At 47.4% G+C, this 22,600-nt stretch overlaps 9 protein-coding genes and 1 non-coding gene across 10 annotated transcripts; 4 read left to right on the top strand and 6 right to left on the bottom strand. All coding sequences in view use genetic code 12, as the record gives it.

The window, feature by feature from the left end:
• Positions 1–945: 945 nt before the first annotated feature.
• GNA1 (glucosamine 6-phosphate N-acetyltransferase) lies at positions 946–1,392 on the top strand (the record flags this gene model as incomplete). Its single annotated transcript, XM_002617196.1, has 1 exon — positions 946–1,392. The coding sequence occupies one exon, from the start codon at positions 946–948 to the stop codon at positions 1,390–1,392; it is 447 nt and encodes a 148-aa protein (XP_002617242.1).
• Positions 1,393–1,554: 162 nt separating this feature from the next.
• FOB63_005118 (mRNA splicing protein) lies at positions 1,555–2,061 on the bottom strand (the record flags this gene model as incomplete). The annotated part of the gene is made up of 2 exons (XM_066102459.1): positions 1,555–1,797; positions 1,990–2,061. 2 exons carry the CDS (start codon positions 2,059–2,061, stop codon positions 1,555–1,557), a joined length of 315 nt encoding a protein of 104 aa, XP_065958224.1.
• A 2,655-nt stretch (positions 2,062–4,716) lies between these two features.
• FOB63_005117 (uncharacterized protein) lies at positions 4,717–5,925 on the top strand (the record flags this gene model as incomplete). Its single annotated transcript, XM_002617197.1, has 1 exon — positions 4,717–5,925. The coding sequence occupies one exon, from the start codon at positions 4,717–4,719 to the stop codon at positions 5,923–5,925; it is 1,209 nt and encodes a 402-aa protein (XP_002617243.1).
• Positions 5,926–6,265: 340 nt separating this feature from the next.
• FOB63_005116 (uncharacterized protein) lies at positions 6,266–8,398 on the bottom strand (the record flags this gene model as incomplete). The annotated part of the gene is made up of 1 exon (XM_002617198.1): positions 6,266–8,398. One exon carries the CDS (start codon positions 8,396–8,398, stop codon positions 6,266–6,268), a length of 2,133 nt encoding a protein of 710 aa, XP_002617244.1.
• A 1,465-nt stretch (positions 8,399–9,863) lies between these two features.
• On the bottom strand, positions 9,864–10,655 carry YST1 (40S ribosomal protein uS2; the record flags this gene model as incomplete). The annotated part of the gene is made up of 1 exon (XM_002617199.1): positions 9,864–10,655. One exon carries the CDS (start codon positions 10,653–10,655, stop codon positions 9,864–9,866), a length of 792 nt encoding a protein of 263 aa, XP_002617245.1.
• A 2,034-nt stretch (positions 10,656–12,689) lies between these two features.
• Positions 12,690–14,507, top strand: FOB63_005114 (uncharacterized protein; the record flags this gene model as incomplete). The annotated part of the gene is made up of 1 exon (XM_002617200.1): positions 12,690–14,507. One exon carries the CDS (start codon positions 12,690–12,692, stop codon positions 14,505–14,507), a length of 1,818 nt encoding a protein of 605 aa, XP_002617246.1.
• An 808-nt stretch (positions 14,508–15,315) lies between these two features.
• Positions 15,316–17,145, top strand: GPI1 (phosphatidylinositol N-acetylglucosaminyltransferase; the record flags this gene model as incomplete). The annotated part of the gene is made up of 1 exon (XM_002617201.1): positions 15,316–17,145. The coding sequence occupies one exon, from the start codon at positions 15,316–15,318 to the stop codon at positions 17,143–17,145; it is 1,830 nt and encodes a 609-aa protein (XP_002617247.1).
• A 389-nt stretch (positions 17,146–17,534) lies between these two features.
• On the bottom strand, positions 17,535–18,803 carry FOB63_005112 (nicotinamide-nucleotide adenylyltransferase; the record flags this gene model as incomplete). The annotated part of the gene is made up of 1 exon (XM_002617202.1): positions 17,535–18,803. One exon carries the CDS (start codon positions 18,801–18,803, stop codon positions 17,535–17,537), a length of 1,269 nt encoding a protein of 422 aa, XP_002617248.1.
• A 659-nt stretch (positions 18,804–19,462) lies between these two features.
• On the bottom strand, positions 19,463–19,554 carry FOB63_005676. The gene has a single exon. It is a non-coding gene; the product is annotated as a tRNA-Ser (tRNA).
• Positions 19,555–19,856: 302 nt separating this feature from the next.
• Positions 19,857–20,735, bottom strand: SUT1 (Sut1p; the record flags this gene model as incomplete). The annotated part of the gene is made up of 1 exon (XM_002617203.1): positions 19,857–20,735. One exon carries the CDS (start codon positions 20,733–20,735, stop codon positions 19,857–19,859), a length of 879 nt encoding a protein of 292 aa, XP_002617249.1.
• Between the last annotated feature and the right edge of the window lie 1,865 nt (positions 20,736–22,600).

Here is a 22,600-nt window from a genome sequence, read left to right as displayed (position 1 = left end):
AGAAGCATCAACAAGAAAAGAAAGAAGAGAGAAAATAAAAAGACGTAAAAGAGAAGCCAGTGAGCTCAGTAACAGAGAGATTGTATCGAGGAAAAGAGGGCTGTGGAGACAAGTAATAAATAATTTCTGAAAACAGGTACACAAACTAAGTGAAATTAAGGTTTAGGAAAAGGAAGCACATTTGTTTCGCTCATTATGTCTGTGTGTTCAAGGCCAAAACTCATGAAAGCCCTAACCACATGTAGCTGCAAAAGACGCGAGTTGACAAAACATCAATAATCTGTGGAAGACAATCGTGTAATTGCTAACTCCTCTTCCAATTGCTATGAGAATCAGTTCAAGTTGGTGATCTAGCTACAAGGTAGTTGAGTGGAACAAATCTCAGTAAGTAGTATGATCATTGACTTTGGCAGTTAAATAGAAATGAGATTCCTACTTATCTTTGGAACGTATCTTGCGTATTTCTGGCAATCCTATTGGCAACTTTGTACTCCCCTTGCTGAAAATATAGAGACGGTCTCTATTGGAAGTAATACGACCCATCGATTTTGATATTATTTTATCATTAACATGGTACTTAAATTCACAAATCACATTCTAGACGTGCCCTTACATCAACTCATGCTGAATCGTAGAGAAGCTAGGTTCTGTGGTCCATGGCAGAATCAAAATAAAAGCTACATCTCTCTGCGTATGTGGTGGATTAGTTTCAACTTTTTGCAACTCCAAGACAAAAGTAGACTAAAATACTAAGGATATCACAATCGAGCGAAGACCTCGAAACTCTCTACATAGTTTTTTATAAAGCAATTTGTTGTGCCAATTCGATCTAGTAATACAAGAAAGGTTGATCGTTCTGTATTTAATGCGAAAACACCAAAGGTTTTGAATACGTATATTCCAAGTGTTTCCTGCACAATCTTCAAGAACTCTCAACCTTCCCAGATGTTGCCCGAAGGATACACATTCAGACCTGTGGAAAAGTCAGATCACGCAGACTATGTTGCCACTTTAAGTGTTCTCACGCATGTTGGAGAGATTTCTGCGGCCCAGTTTTCTGAATTGCTTGACCACTGGGCACAAAACGAATCCATCTACTATCCTCGAGTTATTGCAGACCAAAACAACAAAGTTGTGGCTACAGGGATGATTGTGGTGGAGCGGAAACTTGTTCACGGTTGCGGAAAAGTCGGCCACATTGAAGACATTGCTGTGGCCAAAGACCAGCAGGGGAAAAAACTTGGCCAACACATGATTCAGGAATTAAGTAAAATTGGCCATGGTCTAGGCTGTTACAAGGTGATTTTGGATTGCTCTGAGCACAATGTGGGATTCTACGAGAAGTGTGATTACAAACGTTATGGCAGTGCCATGTCGATTCGTTACGACTAGGCGATTAGAGAGTCTTCGCTGACTCAGAAGGTGTGCCACAAGTTGGACATGGTCGCCAAGGAGGAGACTATTGAATTGGATCTGAGTACCCAACCAACGGTAGGCTAGAACATTCAGCTAAAAATTCGTCTAGTGTAGTGTTCATTTCTATATACATCCATGTTAAATCTTTTCAAGTGCCTGGAGGTTAGTAGAGTTCGGTAAAATATTGCTGATAGTACGTACTTCAATCGAAACGATAGAATTCCCCCGGATAACAACGGTGCCAATGGCAAGTTTCTCGCCTGAAGGATCTTGCTCCAAGGCATCGGCCATTGTAATATTCATGAAAACATCATAGCCACGAAGTGTTCCCACGACGGTTCTCGAGCCATTTAGCTGGACAGACACTTTTTTGTCCAAGTACTGTAGTTAGTATCTATGGTCACAACATAGTCGGACGTTGATTGAGAAGAATCTTGGGTTTGGGCATTGAAAATATGGTGATGATTTGCCGTGATAAGATTTCTGGATTTATGATTGTGGAGGTCGCTGATCTTCTTCTTCAAATAAGGATTTCAAACTGGCATCGAAAGGTGATTCCCTTTGTGTTCATACTAGGTAGACTTGCTGGGAATAAGAAGCTTTTATCATCTTTGTGTGGACTTGGCTTTGATTGAAAGTCTGCAGTTGAATGCTTCTAACACCAAAAAAAGAAAAAAGAAACACCCGGATTCTCCACTTCAAAACATGTACGTACGTTTTTCAACTCAGGAGCAGAAACCATGTTGACTTGGATATCGTTATCCATGCACAACCAGATGCGCAGAAGTATGTGCGACATCACCAATTCCAGAAACAGCATTTGTCTAGAAAAAAAATACCCTGACAAGACTATTTCAAATTTTAATTCAGAATTTAGGGTCATGTGGCACCAAACATAGTCTTTGATTCAAAAGTACTAGATTTCATACCGTAAGGTTTGCATAGTGATCTATATGGGATTGGTCTAGGCAATCAAGACGTAGATAGGTCTGAAAAAGTCCAAAAGAAGACCGTTTTGTCTCAACTTCTCCTGATGAATTTTCCACCACATACGTTGTTGCCAGAAAAGACTTTTGAAAGGGCAATGGGCGGCTCAGCTTTGGGTTCCATATAGGCATTAACATGGAAACATTAAATATCCTGTCCTAATTTGCACACCAGGCTTGAAAACCATATGCATTAATACACCAATTATGTCTAGAATTTGGACGCAATGTTTCCTTCCTCCAACAGCCGAAAGTACACATACAAATACGGGGCCACACATTCCAGATAATTTCATAACCGGTTTGAACAATGGTCAATCTCAATCGGGAATAAAGGAACTTGTTCTTGTAGTATAAAAGGCAGCAATTGAGCTATGTTCAGCAACAAAATGGGAGATCAAAGGCAAGTAACAACTAACACAAAAACTAATCTTTCAGGGGCGAACCCTCCTGTGCGTACAATCTATCACACGACAGTAATCAAATCCAAGCCTGGGCCCAATACAAACCAAACTACAACAAGAAATACTGTTTCACTGCAAAAAATGGTGGCTGAAAAACACAAAAATGTTTCCAATACTCATTCTGAAAGCTCAACTATGAGAACATCCCGCACGCAAATCCACACTAAAGGTGAATCAACGTTGACGACTAGAACTGAGTATGAAAAGTATACAAAACATACAACATCAGCCACCAAGAAGTGAGAAATCTAAGTATATGTACTTACCATTTCCTACATCTTCGTGTTTTATTTCCTTCTCTGGTAAAACTAAGCTCAGATTTTGAAACCTTGAATACATCATCATATCGCTGCAGGTCATGTTGAAGTATTTTCTGACCCATTTTGAGAACCGATAGAAGCTCGAGTGTATATTTTCGATTTGTATGCCAAATAAATTGTTTGGATAATTTTCCGACTGTTAAAATATTTTGATTTAGGTCACCTACCTCAAAAGCACAAGAATCTCAATATGATGTGACACACTAAGCCTGAACCATAATCTGAGACCCATACGCAAAGATGCCATTACTAACTAAATATTACATTAGGCCTGACATGCTATCCCAAACACCTTACTTAAGGTTTTCAGATTAATCTCTTCTGTTTCGCTTTCTTTATGAGATAACTGTGTTCACAAAATGCTGTATGAATGGACTGACTCATCGGCAGCTAAGGAGTCCTTAAGCTGCCTTTGTAAAAGATATCACGAACCATTTCATGGATATTCATAGTAGTGGTCTATCAAAAAAATAGATGGTGACAGAAAATGTCTAAAGTAAGCTCTTCCAAGTAACTTTTTCTTCTTATACAAAAATGCACACCAAGGACCAGCCAACAGAATCGTCCAAAACAGAGGATCAAAAGGAAACGACCTAATTCCGGACAGTCGAAAAATGAATAAAGGCCATTACTTAATCGTCTTTTTGCTTTTCTTTTGTTTCTTGTCCTTTCGTTGGAACGGATCAATGACATTATGTAAATCTACTATTCTACCATACTTTTAGGGCTGATCCTTTCCTAATTGCTAAGATGAAGTTTGAAAAGGGATTTGATGCTGGAAATTGAACCTAAACTACCGGAAGAATTATCACCATCTCTTTTTGCCAGGCCGTGACCGAGAGAAGATGCTTCTAAAATTCAGCCAATTTATACGTTTCAATTTACTTCAAATCTATAGACTTCACATGAAAATGACCTATGCTTTCCACATGTACGTAAGTAAACTCTGTCGTCTGGAGATTAGAGACTTCAGAAGGCCATTTTGTTTTTAGGTAGTGTCAACGGATTCAGATGAGACATCAAAACACAAAGATGCGAGAAGAGCAGAAATAGGCAATCTCTTCATATTAGATAAGTGGGTATTTCCATCTCTCCAAATTGATGGAATGGCTGCGCGATGAACTTTCTGTACATGAATCTCAATCTCAGATCAAAACAATACGCGATCCTTCACGAGAACATCGGTTCTTTATATCGACAACCTAATCCTTCTGTTAGAGAGGAGAAGCTTATTCACTCATTTTTCAGAAACTTCCCCTCGCTCGTTCAGAAACTTCCTTTCATCCGTTCAAGAACTTCCGCTCATTCGTTCAGAAACTTTCGCTCATTCTTGCAGGAACATCTATCTGCTCCACCTTCTGAATTCTAGCATTCCATCTGCCCTGCTTCCACTTGACTTGTTCGACTTGGATCGTCCCATATTTGAGCTGGCTCACGGCAGATCCAAATATTGCCAATTGCATTTGCTACCAATAACAGACTTTACCCGCCTGGATCCCCCTCGCGCAATTCAAACCCCCGCAGCATGCCATGAATATCGATTTTAGTCTACTTGAAGAAATCGCGGATTCGCCGCACAGTGCCCTGGACTCGGATGACATGGATCGCCTTGTGCGGCTCCAATCTGCTAAAGCGGACTTGGTGGCCCAGCGCGACGCCTTGGCTGCCAAAAAGCGCGATCTCATTTCGGGCGCCGCGCGTCTTCGCGAAACGTTGCACCACTACGAACAGCAGCAGCACCAACGGGATACGCGGCTGCGTTTGGATTACTATCTCCGACAGAACGACGCCGAACATGCGCAACTCGCCCAACCTGACGCCGCGGCTGAGTTTGTGTTGGAAAATGCCGGCGTGCTACCGAGCAAGAACTGGGGCCGGCGGCTTGAACAGGCGGCGCGCTTTTGCCCAGGCGTAACGCTCTCGCGGTGCGTGGCGCGCGCGGTCCACGACGGCGAGGGGCGCCTTGTGAGCGAGCGCTGTTTTACGCTCAGTGCGCGTGGGCTTCCTTCTGTGGATGTATGCATGCACGTGGCCGACAGCGCTGTTTTGCAGCTCTGGGTGGCAAATTGGCTGCAAATCGAGGCTGCTCTATCGACCGTCTGCTCGTCAATGGCGCTGTTTTGGCGCCGCAATGTGTTACCTCAACGTAAGCTTGACCTTCTCGTGGCGAGCTATGCAGCGTTAGTGCGCGCCCATTTGCTGCGACTGGAAGCGCTCGCGCAGCTAGCAGCGGCATATCCCGACCAGATGTCGCGCCCGGCGACGAGCACAGTTCCGACGTCAACTGACAAACGTACGACAACTGGCACACTTACGACAACTGGCACACTTACGACAAATGACACACCTAAGACAACTCAAGAACCTCCCGCAGCTCAAACTGCGGGTAATTCCCATAGCCCCAATGACCAGACAGTCCAGTTAAAGGACACACCATCACAGCCTCTGCAGGCTTCACCCACCTCTAAACAAGAAATAGAGCCTCCTATCGTGTCTTTGCTCGAATTGTCCAATGCGCCTTACGTAGAGTGGACATTCGGGGGCTCCCGCGTACGTTTGCTGTGGCGCATGGTGTTAGCCAGTGCTATCACGGGTGCCGTGCTGCTGGAGCTATGTTTGGTCATTGTGCATCCAGATGGATCTGTTCTCGATGCAGACGCGGTCTTCCAACGTCTTGTTGAAACATATGGTGTTGTTGAGGCATTCAAAGTGATGATGCTCAATATGTTTGGTGTGTGAACGACAAGCATCCTATAAAATCACTTTAAAACGCAATTGGCATCTGGAGTGCAAGATCATCTACACTAAATCGAACTAACGGATCTATTACATGATCTTCTGTAATTTATTCGCAACTGTATATACCTCGAATCAATGAATTCTATGAGTCCTTTTATTTTCTGATTGAAGCCCGCTGGTCGATGCGGCAGCCACGCCAATCCATTACCATACATTCACATCATTTTCCATCGTACAATCACCTCTGCCGTGCCACCGAAGAAATCGGACAACGAATTCTGTGATCTCTATCTAAATTAAAGGCAGGCTGCGGATTTTTTGCACAGACTTTCAAAACTCATCACGCAAACTCTACCGTTTCTGATTCCAAATCAAACGATACCCGTGGTAGTGGCCGCTCTTCCTGTTGCACCTCTCCCGCCATTGTCACCAACAGTAACTCATAAGCACTACGCTCATTTGCACGATCAAAGTCATGCGTGGCCACAAACCCGGCACCGACCTTGTCCATGCTGGCCAAGTCTACCGGTGCGGCATCGCCTGGAAGCTGGCCGCCGCCTACGAAACTTTCGTGTCTCGCATCCGGCTCGTCGTCGGCCTGCTCCTCGTAGCGCCGCGTCAATTGAGCTTTGCCCATTTGTTGGTATAAATAGGACTCGATGCCACCGGCCACGTCGTTGCGAAGCGCCTCCCACTCGAGGGCCAATAGCCCGTCCCGCTGTTTTTTATACTGGAAGTAGCGCCGGAGCCATATCGGGAGAGCCGTGCGGCGGGCCTCGAAAACAGGCAGGGCACGGGCCACTTGGGCCACGAGAGCGCGCGCGCGCGCCATAGTTGCGCGGCGCCGGGCCACACAGTGCGGGCTGTCGCGCGAAAGCGGGCGCACCGCCACGCCCGAGGTGGAGCGGGCGAAGCGCGCAAGGCGCTCGCGCACAAGCGGGAACGGCACGTCGCGCCAGCGCGCGGCCGCACCAAGCGGCTTTTTGCTGTCGTCCACCAATGAGCCCACCAGCGGAGTGGGTTTCTTCCGCTTGAGAATGGGCTTGAGAAGCCGCGGCTCTTCTGGAACAGGCACTTCCTCTGGCTCTTCGGCGACCGGCTCTTCGATTTCCTCCTCTTTTCTCTTTCGAGGCGCGCTGCCCCGGTCGTCGCCGTGCAAGTGCAGCATGCGCGCATGGTACATTTGCACCGCGTACTCAACCTCGTACGGAGGATCCACGTCGCAAGCAGCGAGTTCGGCATCCGAAAGGTATTCGAGTGGTGGGATCACGCGCGGGTTGAAAGGATTTGCAGCCAATTCCGCAGGAGTGAAGGAGGTTTCCAAGTAGGTGTACATGAGCCACAAGAAACGGCGCGCTCTGTTCTCTGGGCGGATCTCATCGTTGAGGAAGAACTCCATGAACTTGTTCTGCGGGCCGGGCAGCGCCTTGATGAAGCGCAATTTTTCCAGAAACAGATCGTGGTCGTACAGGTCGTCATAGTGGAACGGGATGTTTTGGAAGAACGTGCTCATGAGGAAAATCAACTTGATCACGCTGGTGTTGGGCTTGGTCGTCGGAGGAGTCCGCAACAAGTCAAGCAATGTCTGCAAATGGTCGTGGCCGTCACACACTGCCTTAAGAATGGTCTTCAACCGCGGCGTGTCCTGGAGCGGCTTCAGCGGCCCGTTGGGATCGGCCTGCAACGACGGAATCAGATGGTATGTGCGGAGCGCCAGCCGCATGTCGGGCACAAAGTTGACGGTAGTGTTCATGCGCCCTGCATTCACGAGCAAGCACACTTTGCTCACGGCTACACCCATCTCGCGGTCTTTGATCAAGCGTTCGCGGAGAACCTTGGACAGTTTCAGCGACTCGGCCAACGTGCGCACATAGAGCTCGGCAAACGTGAGCTTGGGTCCGTTGGCCGCATGCGGCACTTCGCAAAAAGGGAAGTTGTTGGTGAAAACCGCGTTTGTGTCGTTGAAGAGCGCCTCGAGGAAGCTGTACTGGATGTCCTTCCGCCAGAACGGCTCGCCGTCGGCCTTCTTCAAGTGCTTGAAGCCACGTGACACACTCCGGAACGTCGACGGAAGTGTGCCTGGCGGCAAAGGCTCTTTATCTTCGTCGCTTTCCGTGCTTTGGCTCTGCTCTGGAGCGCCTTGTGCCGTGGCCACCTGGTGCGGGCTCTTTTGGTGCGTCTCCGCGTAGCCTTGCACAGACTGGGCATTTTCAACTTTCACTGCCGGCTCGGGTTGCACATTGTGCTCGCTGGGCAAAACCGGCTCCCTCTTTAAAAGCTGGTCGCCTTGCATGTTTTGGAGATTTTGGGTCGGATTGGCTAGGTGGTGTTCTACTGTGGTGTGATTTTCCCTCAAAGTGTCCGCGCCGGTGCTGTTGGCGGGGTGTGGAACGTTCATGCTCGGATTGGTTTCCCGATTGGCCGCTGAATCGCTGTTTTCCGAGTATGTATCGTGGATAGGGTCGTAGTTCATGTGGTGAGATTGTTCGCCATGGCGCGATCAAAAGTATAAGGACGTGCGGGGCGCAATAAAGGTGGATGGTGATAGTGAGGCTCTGTCATGTGGGGAGAAGACTATTGTCCTACTAACAAAGAGCCTTCGATGAACTGGTGGCTACTCAATTTGAAAAATCGGCAATATGGCTTTTAATAATTTGGTTGCAATAATGTTATAATAATTTGGCCCTTCTTAGATGAAAAGAGTTTTGGCCTCTTGTCCCTAGAGGTTTCCATACGAGAATATAGAAGCGATTACGACTTTCTCCGTTTTACGAGTAGCATAATTGCTGCGGTGGGAGAAAGTGTGTTAATTGCTTCTGTTCCTAATGTAGTGTCTTAAATTATTTTTCAACTAGTATGCTGTGACAGTATATTCGAGTCGCACCGTGGTTTTTGTTAATTAGTGTCATCAGCGACAACTACTGCAAAAGAAAATTTGCAGAGCAATTATTAGCGTTTTGACGTTTGACAGTAGAGCAATTCCCATTACCATAACAGCGAGAAGTTGTTTTCACGGATGTTCGATTGTGTATTCATGATGGAAGTGATCAAGCATCTTTGCGAATTGGGACCATTGCAAATTGTTCACCTTTGCCTGACTAGTCTAGAAAGATTAGCATGCACGCCAAAAAAGACTACTCAGCTATATTGATACATCTGTTTGCTACCTATTTGTTTATTGCGTCCAACATTCAGGCTCAATTTGAACTTTGTCGGAATATAATCATTCGATTCAGTAAAAATATGCTTTACTACTCTTTTTCCTGATAAACGTGCCTCTTTTTTTGGAAAATGTAAAGTGCTATCAACAGGAACCAGAGCAATGGCAAACCAAGAACGGCAGTATCACCTTCTTCGTAAATACTGTCTATAACCGATTTCCTTACCAATTATATGTGTGCTGCGTGTTTTTGTATGGTTTTTGTATGGTTACTACTGCCTCATTAATAGGCATGTGTTCATTTTCATGTGATCTTTTGATATCCAGGAAGAAGCAACAATCTCTTCTAGGTGTAGTGTCTGGACATTTGTAACCTTATTAGCCTAATCTCGATGTGTATCAGCTGAATGACGCCTGAAAGGCAATATCACAAAGTAGACAGCATATATTGAAGTAGTGAACTCAGTGAATCAGCCAGGCAAACACACATCGGTTTTGAAGCTGGTCTTACTCTAGAATTCCGGTTGACATTAATTCCGATTCTGTCTGCAAATTGTCGTCATTGCATCTTTGGCTATCGTTTACGTGATAAGTAAAATTAGTCAATATTTGATCAAGTCATATTATACATCTCAACGCAAGCCACACTAACCAAAGCAAGCTACTCCAACCAGGCCTACTGCATCAGACGGCGCCTGATGGATCCAAATTCAGATTAACGTGGTTAAGGGTACAATATACACAGAGTAACTTCCGCCCGTCACAGTATCGGCAGTATCTACCATTGGGAAGCAGCAGCCTCCTCACCAGCAGCAGTGACACCAGAGTCGGCCCAGTCCTCGACATTGGTCTCGGTGTTCCATTCGGTTTCAGCCTCAGCAACAACCTCCTCGGTCTCTTCGGTGGCACCGGCTCTAGCCTCCTCAGCAGCGTTTTGCTCAATTTCTTCAGGGTCTCTGTAGAAGTACAAGTCAGGCATGACAGACCATTCGGCCTCTCTGTCTGGGATGATGCCTCTCAATCTCAAAACCTCTCTGGCCAACAACCACCAGATCAAACCGATGGAGTGCTTACCTTTGTTGTTACATGGGATGGCAACGTCGACGTACTCAGATGGAGAGTCCACGTCGGACAAAGCAATGACAGGAATGTTGACGTACGACGATTCCTTGATGGCCTGGGCGTCGGTTCTTGGGTCGGTGACAATGACCAATCTTGGCTCCTTGAACGAACGGGTGATGTAGTTGGTGAAGTTACCTGGGGTGAATCTGCCGGCAATTGGAGTGGCTCCAGTGTGCGAGGCAAACTTCAACACGGCTCTTTGGCCAAAGGTTCTGGACGAGCACACAACAACGTCGGAGGCGTTTGGAATGGCGGCAATGATTCTGGCAGCCAAAACAATCTTTTCCCAGGTCTTGGCGATGTTGATGACATTGACACCGTCGGGTCTGGTCTTGTAAACGTAAGGCTCGTTGTGGACCTGGACGTTTTTCGAGCCCAAGTGGACGTTGGCAGCCAACAACAACTTGGCGTCTTCGGCAGTCAAAGCAAAGGATTCTGGCAAGGACATGTTTGTGGGTGTCTGGAGAAACTGATGAAAAAGCACTAGAAAAAGAAGATGAAAATTTCTCAGGCGTGCGCAGGAGCCGAGGCTGGAGGCACGGATGTGAGAATTTCTTCTCACTAACGTCTGGGTGTGTGTGCGGCCATTGGCGGCCGCGTACTTTGGCGATGACGCGGGATGTCCGGGTGTCACATGAGCACGTACACTGTTAGGGCACAAGCCCTCGAGCCCTGGCGATGGCGCGCCACCTCTCCAAAGTAGATCCCCTCCTATGCGGACATGCCTAGGAAGAATGGTTCATGTCTCTGAATTGGCATGATCATGATACATATTCGCCGCTGCTGATTTGCCTTTGCTCGGTAATTTAAGCATATCATCTATCTTGTGCATTACTCAAAATAATGTTGTAGTGGGTCATCGTACTCACCAAGCCTCATAGTGACCACAATAGTGACCAATCTGTACCAAGCTGTTGTATTTCCTATTCTGACGGCAAACACATTGATAAAGATCATCGTTTGGATGAGACCTCAGATCGATGGAATCGTCTCCAGTAGAGAAAGGAATCCCTTGCCAATAAACGAGAAGTTAGCTGCTTCTCAATTCGCAACTCTACTCTCAGATACCAATTGCGTTACGTGATGGAAAGCGACGTGGTGCAAAAAAAACTGTATTTGTGAGATCTTAGAGACAAACAGGATCCAGTTTTAGCGTAACCCGTAAGTAATGGGTGGTGGTATTTTATTATATTTCCTTCTTATGGATAATCATTCGGTAAGTGCCTAGCTCTGTTTACGGAAACTAATAGTTTTCGAATTGGGAAGATATATACATTGACTGTGAAGTTCAGTCAACGCTTTGATCAACTCGGCAGTTCTTTTGGTCTGCTCGGTGTCATTATACTGGTAGTCCTATGCTAAATCCCTTTTTGAGAAATCCATTGTCATATGGCTGGTAAGATGTCCTTTTCAGAACGCAGCAGGCGAAGGTGATCTAATTCTACTAAAGCTAAGTAAGTCTTTTATAACTGATAGTGAATTCAAATCATCTCCTCTCCCAAGAAGCTACCACCAAACCACTATTGTATTTTGCATCCAATTAATTTTGCCTCACTGTTACTTGACATACCCCGCATGAGATCGAAAAAAACATCTTTGGGCAAAAGTTTATATTTTTCAAAGCAAGACAATTTCAGGCTAGAGATTTGAATAAAAGATGGAATAGCATTATTGATTGCATGTACTGTTCCAAGTAGGGAAACAAGCTGTTGGGGGAAGACTAGTAAGCGTGAAATTTGATTTGCGGAGATTTACGAAAACTTCGAACCCTTTGATACGGAGACTAATTAGGAACACATAGCAAGGATAAGATTCAAGCACGAGCACTAGAAAACCAATCTCAATGTAAACTAGAAAATTACTCCAGAATACGTTTTTCAGTTGGAACCATTGAACCACCTCGTATAGTAATCAATGGAGATCACAGATCGGGAAGTTTGGCTGCATGTTGGTACTGATAAACGCGCAGGGCTTAGGGTGAGATCTCCTGATGCGGAAAGTGCAAAGTATAAACAAAGCGCCACCACAACCTTTAGCTGTTGTATTGTCGTCGCCATGTATACAAATCAAAGCCTCCGAGACTGAAAGTAGTAATGTTTATTATGGTAGAGCACAGCCACTTATAATTGAGTATGCGGTTCCCCTGCTCATGCGTCCTATGCGGCATGCATGGAATTGTCACTAATTCTCTCATAATATGACCATATGTACGAGCTATATCTAATCTGTTGGCGGGCACTTCGATACTCGGCCCGAAAGCGCACGCACGACATTATCTCACTACATATGCAGCGTTTCATGTGGCTGCACCTCCCTATCAGCTGGAGCCGTATGAGATAGGGCTTCTTTCCGCATTAATCATGCATATGGCCAATAGTGGCACCTGCAAGTGTCAGTCTGCAGGACCCATGTCAAGACCGCAAGTTGCTTACCCATCAACAACCATTCGTCCTAGCTTCACCCCACAACTTACTTTCTTGCCATGTCTCAAAGGCCACTGGGCCCCAAATACTCGGCGGTGAACACAGATGAGGCCGCTGTTTTCGAAGAAGCTGTTGAAGCAACATACGGCGCAATGCATAATGAATCAGACCCTCTAGCTTCTCTGGCCCTTGAGGAAGACTCAGCTTGGCTCAAGGAGCAACGTTTGTCACACCAATCGCTCCACTGGCTCAAACGGCCAACGGTGATCATGATCGGCATTTGTCTTTTCTTGGTGGCGTTTGCTGCGTCCAGTGCCGAATCAACTCGCCAATTGATCACTTTCAAGTTGGCGTGCAACAGTGTGGCGGCGGAAATGGGCACTGGGGATGTCTGCGACCCGGCGCAAACACAGATCCTTGTGCTGAGTCTTCAGCAAGCGTACATTATTGCTGTCGGATGCACGACTATATTTTCTCTGGGCAAGTTGGGTCCACTCTCTGACCAGTATGGAAGACGCTTGTTCATTGGGCTCATTGTGTTGTTTCAGGCGGTGGGGAAACTAGTCAAGTACTTTGTGATAACCTCCGGTCCGGAGCTCCGCTTCCTGCTTATGGTTTTGACTGAGATTTTGGCCAGTTTGTGCGGCGGCGTGATGACGTTGGTGATGCTTGCCAACTGCTACGTTTCTGACATTTCTGAGCCGCACCAGAGAACTTATTTCCTAGGTATCATCATGGCGCTGTTGTTTGTGGGATTGTCGTTGGGTCCTGCAGTGGGAAATGTGCTCATCTCCCTTACAAACCGCATGGGTGTGTTTGCACGCGACATTTCCAAGGTTTCGACCTCGGCCATGACAGCAGTCTCAGGCAAAATTCCACGAGAAGAGCTTGTGCCTCTCAAAGTGGAGATCGGCTTGCTTTTCCTAGTGCTTCTCTTCATCTGTACGGTGCTTCCCGAATCACGCACGCAATCTGCAAGGCGCATGTCGCGTTCGCTCTCTCGCCTGCTGCTGCAAGCGTCTTTGACGCGGCCTGATGCACCCGAAGCGCCATCTGCACGGCCTGGACTTCTTTCTATGGTCAATTTCCTTCGTCCGCTTCGCCTCCTCGCATATCCTAAAGACCAGGTGGCGCCGCTGCGCTATGCCTCCATCCGCACTACACGTGTTGCGGTCATTCTCTTGGTGCTTTTCGATTGCTTATTTATCAGTATCATGACTCCCATGGGCGAGGTTTTCGTCATGTATGGAGTTTACCGCTTTGATTGGACAGCGCAAGATATCGGACTGATGTTGGTGGTTACATGCCTGTTCCGTGCCATCACGTTGCTTGTTCTCTCGCCTATCCTCAGCCACAAGCTTTTCCTGGGCTATTTTGGCCTCAGGACACTTAAAAAGAGATATGACCATGTTGAATGGGCCGTAGTGACTACTGGCCTTTTAGCAGATTCCATGGGCATGCTCTTGCTTGGCTTATCGCCCTCCCTGAGAATGTTTATCAGCGTCATGGCAATTAGCTCCATTGGTCTGATTGCCACGCCTGCCGTCAACTCGGCATTGGTTAAGTTTTATCCAGAACAAAAAGTCGGTGAACTTTTCAGCGCCATGGCGTTGCTCAAGAACACTCTTCAAATCGTTGTGCCCTACTTGGTTTTGGGCATATACAAGAAGACAGTCACGCACGGAATCCCGCAATTATTGTTTTTCATTGTGGCAATTATAGTTTTCATCGGCTTGTTGGTTTTGACATGGGTGATTTACATCTTGGACAAGGAGGATGCGCGTGTTGCTCGTGTGGCTGAGGCAGAAGCACAAATGGAAGAGGAGTTGCGGCGCCAGGTGCACCATCGCAACTCTAGCTTTTCTGCTGGAGCGTAGATATCTCTTTTTTCAGTCTCATCCTTAATTTGTTCTGGGTATGATGCGACATGCACTCAGATCATCTCTATTATTATCTGTAATATTTTTCTGTTCTACTGTATACCATTTTCTCTCGTAATCGATATCTACAGTTCTATTTTATTGAGAATACTCTTGGCCTATGCTTGGAAGCTTATACTGAGATACGTTAGTCTTGCTAACATTTAATTCCAGAAAAGACGCAGTTTTGTCCCTGTATTTCACAACATTATGTTTGATCCTGTGACAGCTGTTTCAACTATTCTACAACTTGGCGACGTGTTCACTAACTACTTTCTGGTCCAAACGTTTATGCTTCCGAGTAATGCATGTTCACTGTATGTCGCACATACGCGCGCATCAAGAACACATTTAACCTGATCTCTCACCATCTCCTTCAAGTCTGGTTGGTTTTTCTAATGCCATACGGCGCTTTAGTTCCGTCTTTTTGTTTCTCGCCTATAGCTGCAACGGTGCTCCGAGCTGTGTTTGTCTTCATTGCTGCCTTCCTCGTTTTCACAAGTATTCTTAAAGGTATCGGTCTCATAATCAATAGTTACACGGCCAAGAACCATTTGGAACTGCCTCCGTTGCATCCTTATTCCCTTCCTTCTACGCCACTGCCTCAACCAAGTCCTACTGGCAGCCCGCGTTTCATCAAATCCGGCCGTTTGCATAGTCCGTCGCTCAGTCCCGAAAGCGACGACTTTTATTTCAATCGACGCCTGTTCTACCAAAACTTGAACAACAGCTCTCAATACTTGAGGCGGGATAGTATTACCCATTAATGCAAAAGTACGTTTTTGTTCCGGCCGACGTGGCACGCCGACTGAAGGCGGGAATCTTGGTGGGTTTTCTTGTGGAAAATGCTATAGTGATCATTCTGGCCGAGGTAAACCCACCTCTTTTGCCTGATGGAATGCAAATTTTGGGCACAATACTGGATGGGAGTGCAAAAAGCGAGATCGGTGAAAACCACAAACCTGGAAGGGAAGCTTCGTCAGAATCTAATTCTATGCTTCTATCGTTACGTTTTTGTCCACATCACAAGCGTTTGCGGGAAAATTCGTCTGCTAATACCTACATATTCGTGGAGTTTGCACCGCCAAACCCTGCCAATTTGGAGTTTTTCAGTGTTCAACCTGTGCTTCTCCGCATATCCAGCGAGAAGAGTGCTTTGTCTCTTGGCAAGGCGTTTTACGGACCAGAGCCGGTACTGGTGCTCTCAAACGACATCGTATTGGAAAGAATAAACCAGTGCCAGCATTTCCGATCTCTCTTGGCCCGACTGCGCCGCAAGTCCGGCGTGGAATATCGAAGCCTGAATGAAACGATAGATAGAGATTCCTCCAATCGGCGTTCAAGGCCAAAATTAACGTCTAAGTCTTCGTTTAGCCTGCTATTCGTCTCAGATTCTTCAATCAGCACGTCAAATGTGGGTCTGTTCGAACGCATGTTCAGCCGTGCGTGTGCCAGTGCGCGCCGCGCGCTTAATACGCCTATACGTGGTACTAGTGCAGTGGATGTGTCTGCATGGTGCCGTCAACTTGACATGCGTCTCCGCCAGCTTGCGCACCTACCTACGCAACGTCGTTTGGCTGCACCTTCTTCCACGCAGCCACGTCCTGCAAACGCACATTATATCCGCATGCATAATACACTATGGTTGATGGCAAATGACATCTTGTGCGGTATTACGCTTGTGCGCCTATATCTGCGGTTCCTGGGTCCTATTGATGCGATGGCTCTTCGTACACTCGACGCACTACTTTTTGAACATTTAGAAGTACTCATTGCATGGATTGGATCTCACAATCCAGCTGGCTTCAAGTTAAACCCCGCCTTGGGAGGCTTCATGCAAAGCATGTGTATATGGACGTTGCGTGCATGGCGCAGTACTGCCAACGCTTTTGCACCGGCAGCTTTATGCATTTTCCACCGGGCGGTACGTCTCCTGGGCCCGCTAGGTGTATCCTTTCTTGCTGCAGGTGCTGCAGACGCAACACGTCTTGTGCTGGTTCATGTCCACTTTATGAATGTAGTAACGACGCATGTTTACCTGCGTCAATTACAAGCAGTGCGGTCTCTTTGGCAATTGTTCCGTGGACGCAAGATTAACGTGCTCCGGAAGCGCGTGGACGCATTGGATGATTCATGGAGCATCGAGCGTCTTCTAGCTGGTACAGTACTATTCACCATGCTTGTGTATTTGTTGCCGACGACAGTGGCGTTTTACGTATTGTTTGCAGGCATGCGCATTGCAGTTCTCACCGCATGCAAGATGGGCGACAAGGTTGCAGTGCTGTTTACGTTGTATCCTATATTCGTTGTGCTCTTGCGACTTAAAAACTCGCGGAGGCTCCCGGGTGGGGTCTGCTTTGTTCGACGCGGCGCATGCGGCACGTCAACGTGGTTAGAGATGCAGAATCGCCCTGTCGCGCTTGATGCAGTGATGCGCGACTTTGTGCGAGTGTTCCATCAGGAAGGGCGTCTCGTGCATTTAGCGCGCAGCTTGGCCGAAGGCCGCGCTTTGCAGGTGCAGCGCACTACAGCTATGAAGGCTCGATATCTTGACTTACCGCAGGAGGACCAAGATGAAAGGATTGATGGTAAGTGAATTTTCTGCAAGTTTTCAAAGATATAGAAAATCAGTTTACATCTCGTTAGTCCACAACGATTGGAATATATTAGAAGATTCTACAAAACTCTATACTAATTAAGGATACAGGAGCGATCTCGGGCATTCAGCGCAGCGCAGGCGATTTGTAATAGATTTCACGTACCTTGGTTCCAATGTGGGGCATGTAGAAATAAATAGTGATGAGTTGAAGAGTAGACCGGCATCTAGCAAGTCACATTAACACATCAATGACCCTTCTCTGCGTTTGAAGCTGCAGATTAAAAAATATCAAGAGATCGCTCCGTAATATTACAGTCCAAAAATCGATCCACAACTATGGAGAATGATGTTGTCAATCCAGCTTTGCTCTATCGGCAACATAAAAATCAATCACCCTTATCATTCATCACCTGCTTGACTGGTTCCGTGTCATTGATGTAAAGTCTGTGCTCCTGGATGTAACGGATGACCGAGTTGGGCAACAAATACTGCACCAGCATTCCACGGCGTATAAAAAGACGGATTTTAGTCGAAGAGATATCATTGTAAATGAGTTGTTTGATCACCAAAACGTTGCGGCGATGTTCGTACATGATATCATGACTCAAAAGAAAGCTCCTCACATCGGAGCCTGTCCGTTCCACAATGAGACAGCCGTACTTGCCCAAGATATGGTGCAAGTCCTGGTCGGCCCAAACGTCCGGCTCGCCCATGGATTCTATCAAGTCCCCACCAGCCAAAAGCATGATCTTGACGCCGCGCTGCTCGCCCAGCTGTGTACGGATTCCACCGCGCTTAATGTTAACCTCCTCGTTGAAGTGGTCCAACACGAGTGCGGTGCGTGTGTAACGCGGCTGTAACAGCTCCCAGGCGTCCACCATAAGCCACGACGACGTACGTTCGCACGCCAACTCGCACATACGGACACGGTGGTGTGCGGGCGCAAGACCCTGCTTCTTGTAATTGTCCGACACGGGAGAGTAGTATCCTCCTATAACCTCAAAACGGGTTTGTTCGCTAATGGCGTCCAATGCCATCTCAAACATGCGCAAGTGCAAGTATGTGATGGGAGAGAACAGGCCACAAGCCACCACCACCAAGGGATACTTGGAGTCGTCTCGAAGGGACGTGGCCAATCGGTGGGTCGGGAACGAGTACGCAGACATGGACTTGGCTTGCCTCTGGATGCCATGCGGAACTTCCTCCAAGTCTGCGATCTGCGTGGAGCGCACCTTGATGGTAGGGGGAAGGATAGGCTTGTGCGTCTGCGCAGCCTGAGCGACATGTGCTTTCATTGGCTGCAGTTGCAGCGTCTTGTGGCCGTCTGCTTGTTCTCCCAATGGCTGCTCTTTGTGCTCGCCGTCTTGATGGTTTTTGTGATCCTCTTCGTGTTTCCCGTTCTGGTCCTCGTCGCTCAGCGAGTTCATCAATTCATTGTAGCGGCGAGGGATCTTCAGGTGGTACGCCAGCGGCTCTTTTTCCTTGTGGAGCCGTGTCAGCGGGTGTGGCGCCGGGGCATCTACCTCGGAGCCCAAATCGGCCAACACAAGCGGCTGAATTGGCATATTGGTCGGGATCTGCGACAGCGGCGCAGGGGGCTCGAAATCGTGGTTCCGCGAAGGCGGAAGAAAGTTAGGGTCGCTTGTGGGATCCATGGAAAAGAGGTAGTGAAACAGGAAGAAACTGAAGCGGAGTCAGCGGTTATAAGTGGGAAAAAAACATGGGGAGCAAAAGTCACGTGCGGATCCATTCCATACTGGGGCTTACAGTTGCCCCGACTGGGAGCGGAGCGGCTTATCTTGTGCTGTTTACAATTGTAGGCAGGCGGCATTTTCCCTGTGATCGGTTCGGTCGTTTATGTCGATCCGCCTAAACTCCTGGTGTGGTCTTTTCTTTTTCGACAAAGGGCCTATGTCGCACTCTTGCGTGTCTCACACCACTCACTCGGAGAATAAATACGTCCTGTCCTATTATGTCGCTCTGACATTGCGACATCCACCCACACTATGTAAACTAATATCTTCTGGGGCTGTTTTCTGTTTCCAGTTGACTTTTCGGCCATCGGCCATCTTGTTTGTCCCCACTCCATGTATTCCCCTCTTGCACAAGTCCGAAGCAAGATGCAGTTCGCGGCCTTAGATCGGCGACGAAAAATGGCTCCTAAGGCCGAAGCTCGGACACACCCAAAACCACTCGTACTTTTGCTTCCTTTCTTTCCATCAAGATGTCGTGGAATAAAAGGATGGGTGCCGTCTTTGGCAATGTACCATTTTCCAATGCAGAAAATGACAAAAAATGGGAATGGGAAAAATAACGTCACAGACAGGATTCGAACCTGCGCAGGCAATGCCCAACACCTGAGCTGCTAATAGCAGGGTGTCGCCTTAACCACTCGGCCACTGTAACCTTCAATGAAGGAATTTTGCAAATACATGATAGCCAAAACATGCTTCAGTGTTCGAATGAACTGTGTCAATACTTGCGTCTGGGCCAGTGCAGAACCAATGGAAGTTCCGAAGGCATTACTGAAATACAAATATTTTGTATATTGGTAAGTTCAGGTCGACCTAGGGACGTCCAGTTGGCTCAAGCAGCATTTCGAGCAGCCATCATTTCATCAAACTCGATGCATGTCTACGATAATACGATGTCTACTTTACACAAAAATCGCAATAAGCGTCTATTACCTTTCCCATTACCCATTAAAATTAGCACTCAAGCGAGCACACTGTGTCTTTCTTTACGCAACCGACGCAACGGTTGAGGCGCGTCATAACGCACTTGACTTTGCGCTTGCGGCATGCCACACATGAGCTCTTGCGCAGCGCCTGCGCCACTGCAAACTGCCCCGTGCCCGCTGCACGCCGCTTGGACGCACGCGCTGCTGTACGCGGGGTCTCTGGCCGCTTGTGGCCAATGTCTTCCTTGGTGAAACCCTTGGAAAAAGAGCACTCAAGGCCTTTCCCCGCGCATGACAGGCAGCACCGGTATTTTACGAGCTTGTTATTAGATGTAACAATCATGTAGCCATCAAGTCCGCGCGCAACGCGGCCCTCCAGTACTGCATTTTGTTGCTCTTCAGTCAACTGCATGTACTCTGGCTCTGCACCTGTGAAAAAGCGACTAAGCAACACCACATCGGCATCGCATTTGACCTTGCGGGCGCGGCAGTTATCGCATGATGGACCTAGACGTTGCCGGCGCTTGCGCTCGTTGTTTTCTGGCTGTAGTTTAGAAGCGCTTGCGCTATGCACATGCGCTAGCTGCACTGTCTGCACTGTCTGCACTGTCTGTACTGTCAGGTGCTGCAGCGCAATCTGCGGCGATGATGCTCGGGGCGACGCAAGCGGCAGCGAAGCCAGCAGAGAAGCCAGTGGGTTCGACAATGTGGATGGCGTGCGATACGCATACTCAAGCAGCTTGAGGTTATTTTCCGTGAGCAGTACATGCGCAGAAATGGGTGGAAGTGTGACGATGGAAGCAGGCTTCCAAGGCTTCAAAGGCGCATAGTGTGGAGACACATGGGAAACGGCCTTATCGCCGTTCATCATGATCGAGTACGACACAAGATCGTTGGCGAGAGTCATTTGAACGTTCTTGAGGAAAAGAAAAAAAAGTCCGTCAAGCCAGAAGAATAAATGTAGTAGGTTATAGCTTATAGTAGCCAGGAATGAATATGTGCAGCGAAGGCTTGAGCTGAAACGTTGAAGACAGGATTAAACACAAGATAAAAGAACCAAAAAGGTGATGGTGAGACATTCCTGGGGCGAGGCATGTGTATATATATATATACTTACAAGAGTCGTTTGCAGCAAAGAATGCGTCTGGGGTATCCGGATAGCACAGGTTTTCAATGCGGCTCGGCGTCTGGTGCAGCCAATTGCCCGCATGCCACTGCCCCGGCCCCGCGCATTTGGCGCCTTCTTCGCTGTGGCACGCGCAAATCTCCCCACCTCGGACATGGAAAACATCGGGTGCTTATCCGGATAACAGAGGTGTCACGCCTGCGCAGAGCGCAATGTGATTAATCCGACAACGGTGTACTTCGGGTGGAACCGGAAACTTTAGCTTTCGCGGCCTTAAGGGTGTTAGCCCACTTCCGGGAAGAAACAGCAAGCTCCGGTCCGATAGTTTGTCGCAGTATTTTAGCTTGACGATTTTGCTCCAGCAAGAAATGGACTGTTTCCCGAATATTATGCTAATGGGTCTATATTGCGCCTCGGTACCGAAAGCGGAGTCATTGTACAAGAGGGGTAAGATGGGCATTGCAAGTCGCGGTTGCGGGCACTGTGCAGTATTTTCCCTTCGACCGAGAGGCCCTGCATCGGTTGGGATCGGGTGCTACGTTGTGTGTAGGCAAATGACTCAAGTCCGAAAATGCTCCGAAATTTGAGTCAGGTCATCGCCACACTGGACACCCGGCATTTTTTGTTGGCAAAGCCTTTTGTGTTATAACAAGTTGGGTAAGAAGAACAAACTGGCATTCCAAAACTGTCTCGCGCAAGAAAACAAAGACTCGGGCTACGGAATAGTCGCCCCCTGGCAATCCGTAAATGTCTCTCCACCGGGGTCGTGTGCAGAAAAGTCCGACAGCACGGAGTTTGGCGCACGCCCGGACTTACACTTCCAGCGGCCCTGTGCCGGCCGCTCAAGTAGGCAATTCTGCGCGTGGTGTGATGGGTCACTTTTAAAAAGAATATTGTCACGTCCGGTCTTAAGCAGATAGCTCGGTCTTAGGCTCTGGAGTTAGGTGGCCGACATGCAAAGTTAGACTGGATTGTACTATCGGCGTAGGCTATTGTTTTTTAGTACTGAGTTGTAATTATGTCCGTGGGTTAGTAATGTCTGCTACTTAAAGTCGGAACGGTAAGCGTTGGCGAAGCCGATCACGTGAACATGTATATTGAAGGAGAGGCTGAGGCTATGACCACATCTGTCAGATGACCGTTTTTTCTTTTTTTCTTTTGGTTAGTATGTTTTAAGTCCGGAATTATGACAACCCGAGCGGCGTATCGTGGGATTCTAGATTTAGCAAAACGTCGTAATCTAAAGGTTGGCAGAGATGTACGGTTGTTCCCCGTAAGTGCAAGTGTCATCTGATAAAGATCGTTTTGATGCATTTACAAATCTTGGTCACTTTTGTTCGAAACTCCGAGCCCCATGTCATCCGATTTGATTGTCGGATCATTGGATCAGTAAATCTTCGTTCCTGGACCTGACATCCAGTCTTGAATTTCTTCTACCATGAGTAAGCAGAACCTGCACAAATCGTATGGCTAGACTTTTAAACAAGTCTGAGAGAATTCAAACACACGAAAAAGGTCAAGCAATTCAACTCAGCTTGAATTAATATCATAAAAACACGCCAAAAAAACAGTTTTCAATGAGAAAACATTGTTCGACCAAATAACGCTAAAACTACTGCAAACTTAGAGACAGACGTCTTGTTTGA

Source organism: Clavispora lusitaniae (genome assembly GCF_014636115.1).
Source record: "Clavispora lusitaniae strain FDAARGOS_655 chromosome Unknown tig00002663_pilon, whole genome shotgun sequence".
NCBI classification, from domain to species: domain Eukaryota; kingdom Fungi; phylum Ascomycota; class Pichiomycetes; order Serinales; family Metschnikowiaceae; genus Clavispora; species Clavispora lusitaniae.
The sequence above is the reverse complement of the archived record's forward strand: the minus strand, read 5'-3'. Positions and strand labels throughout refer to the sequence as shown.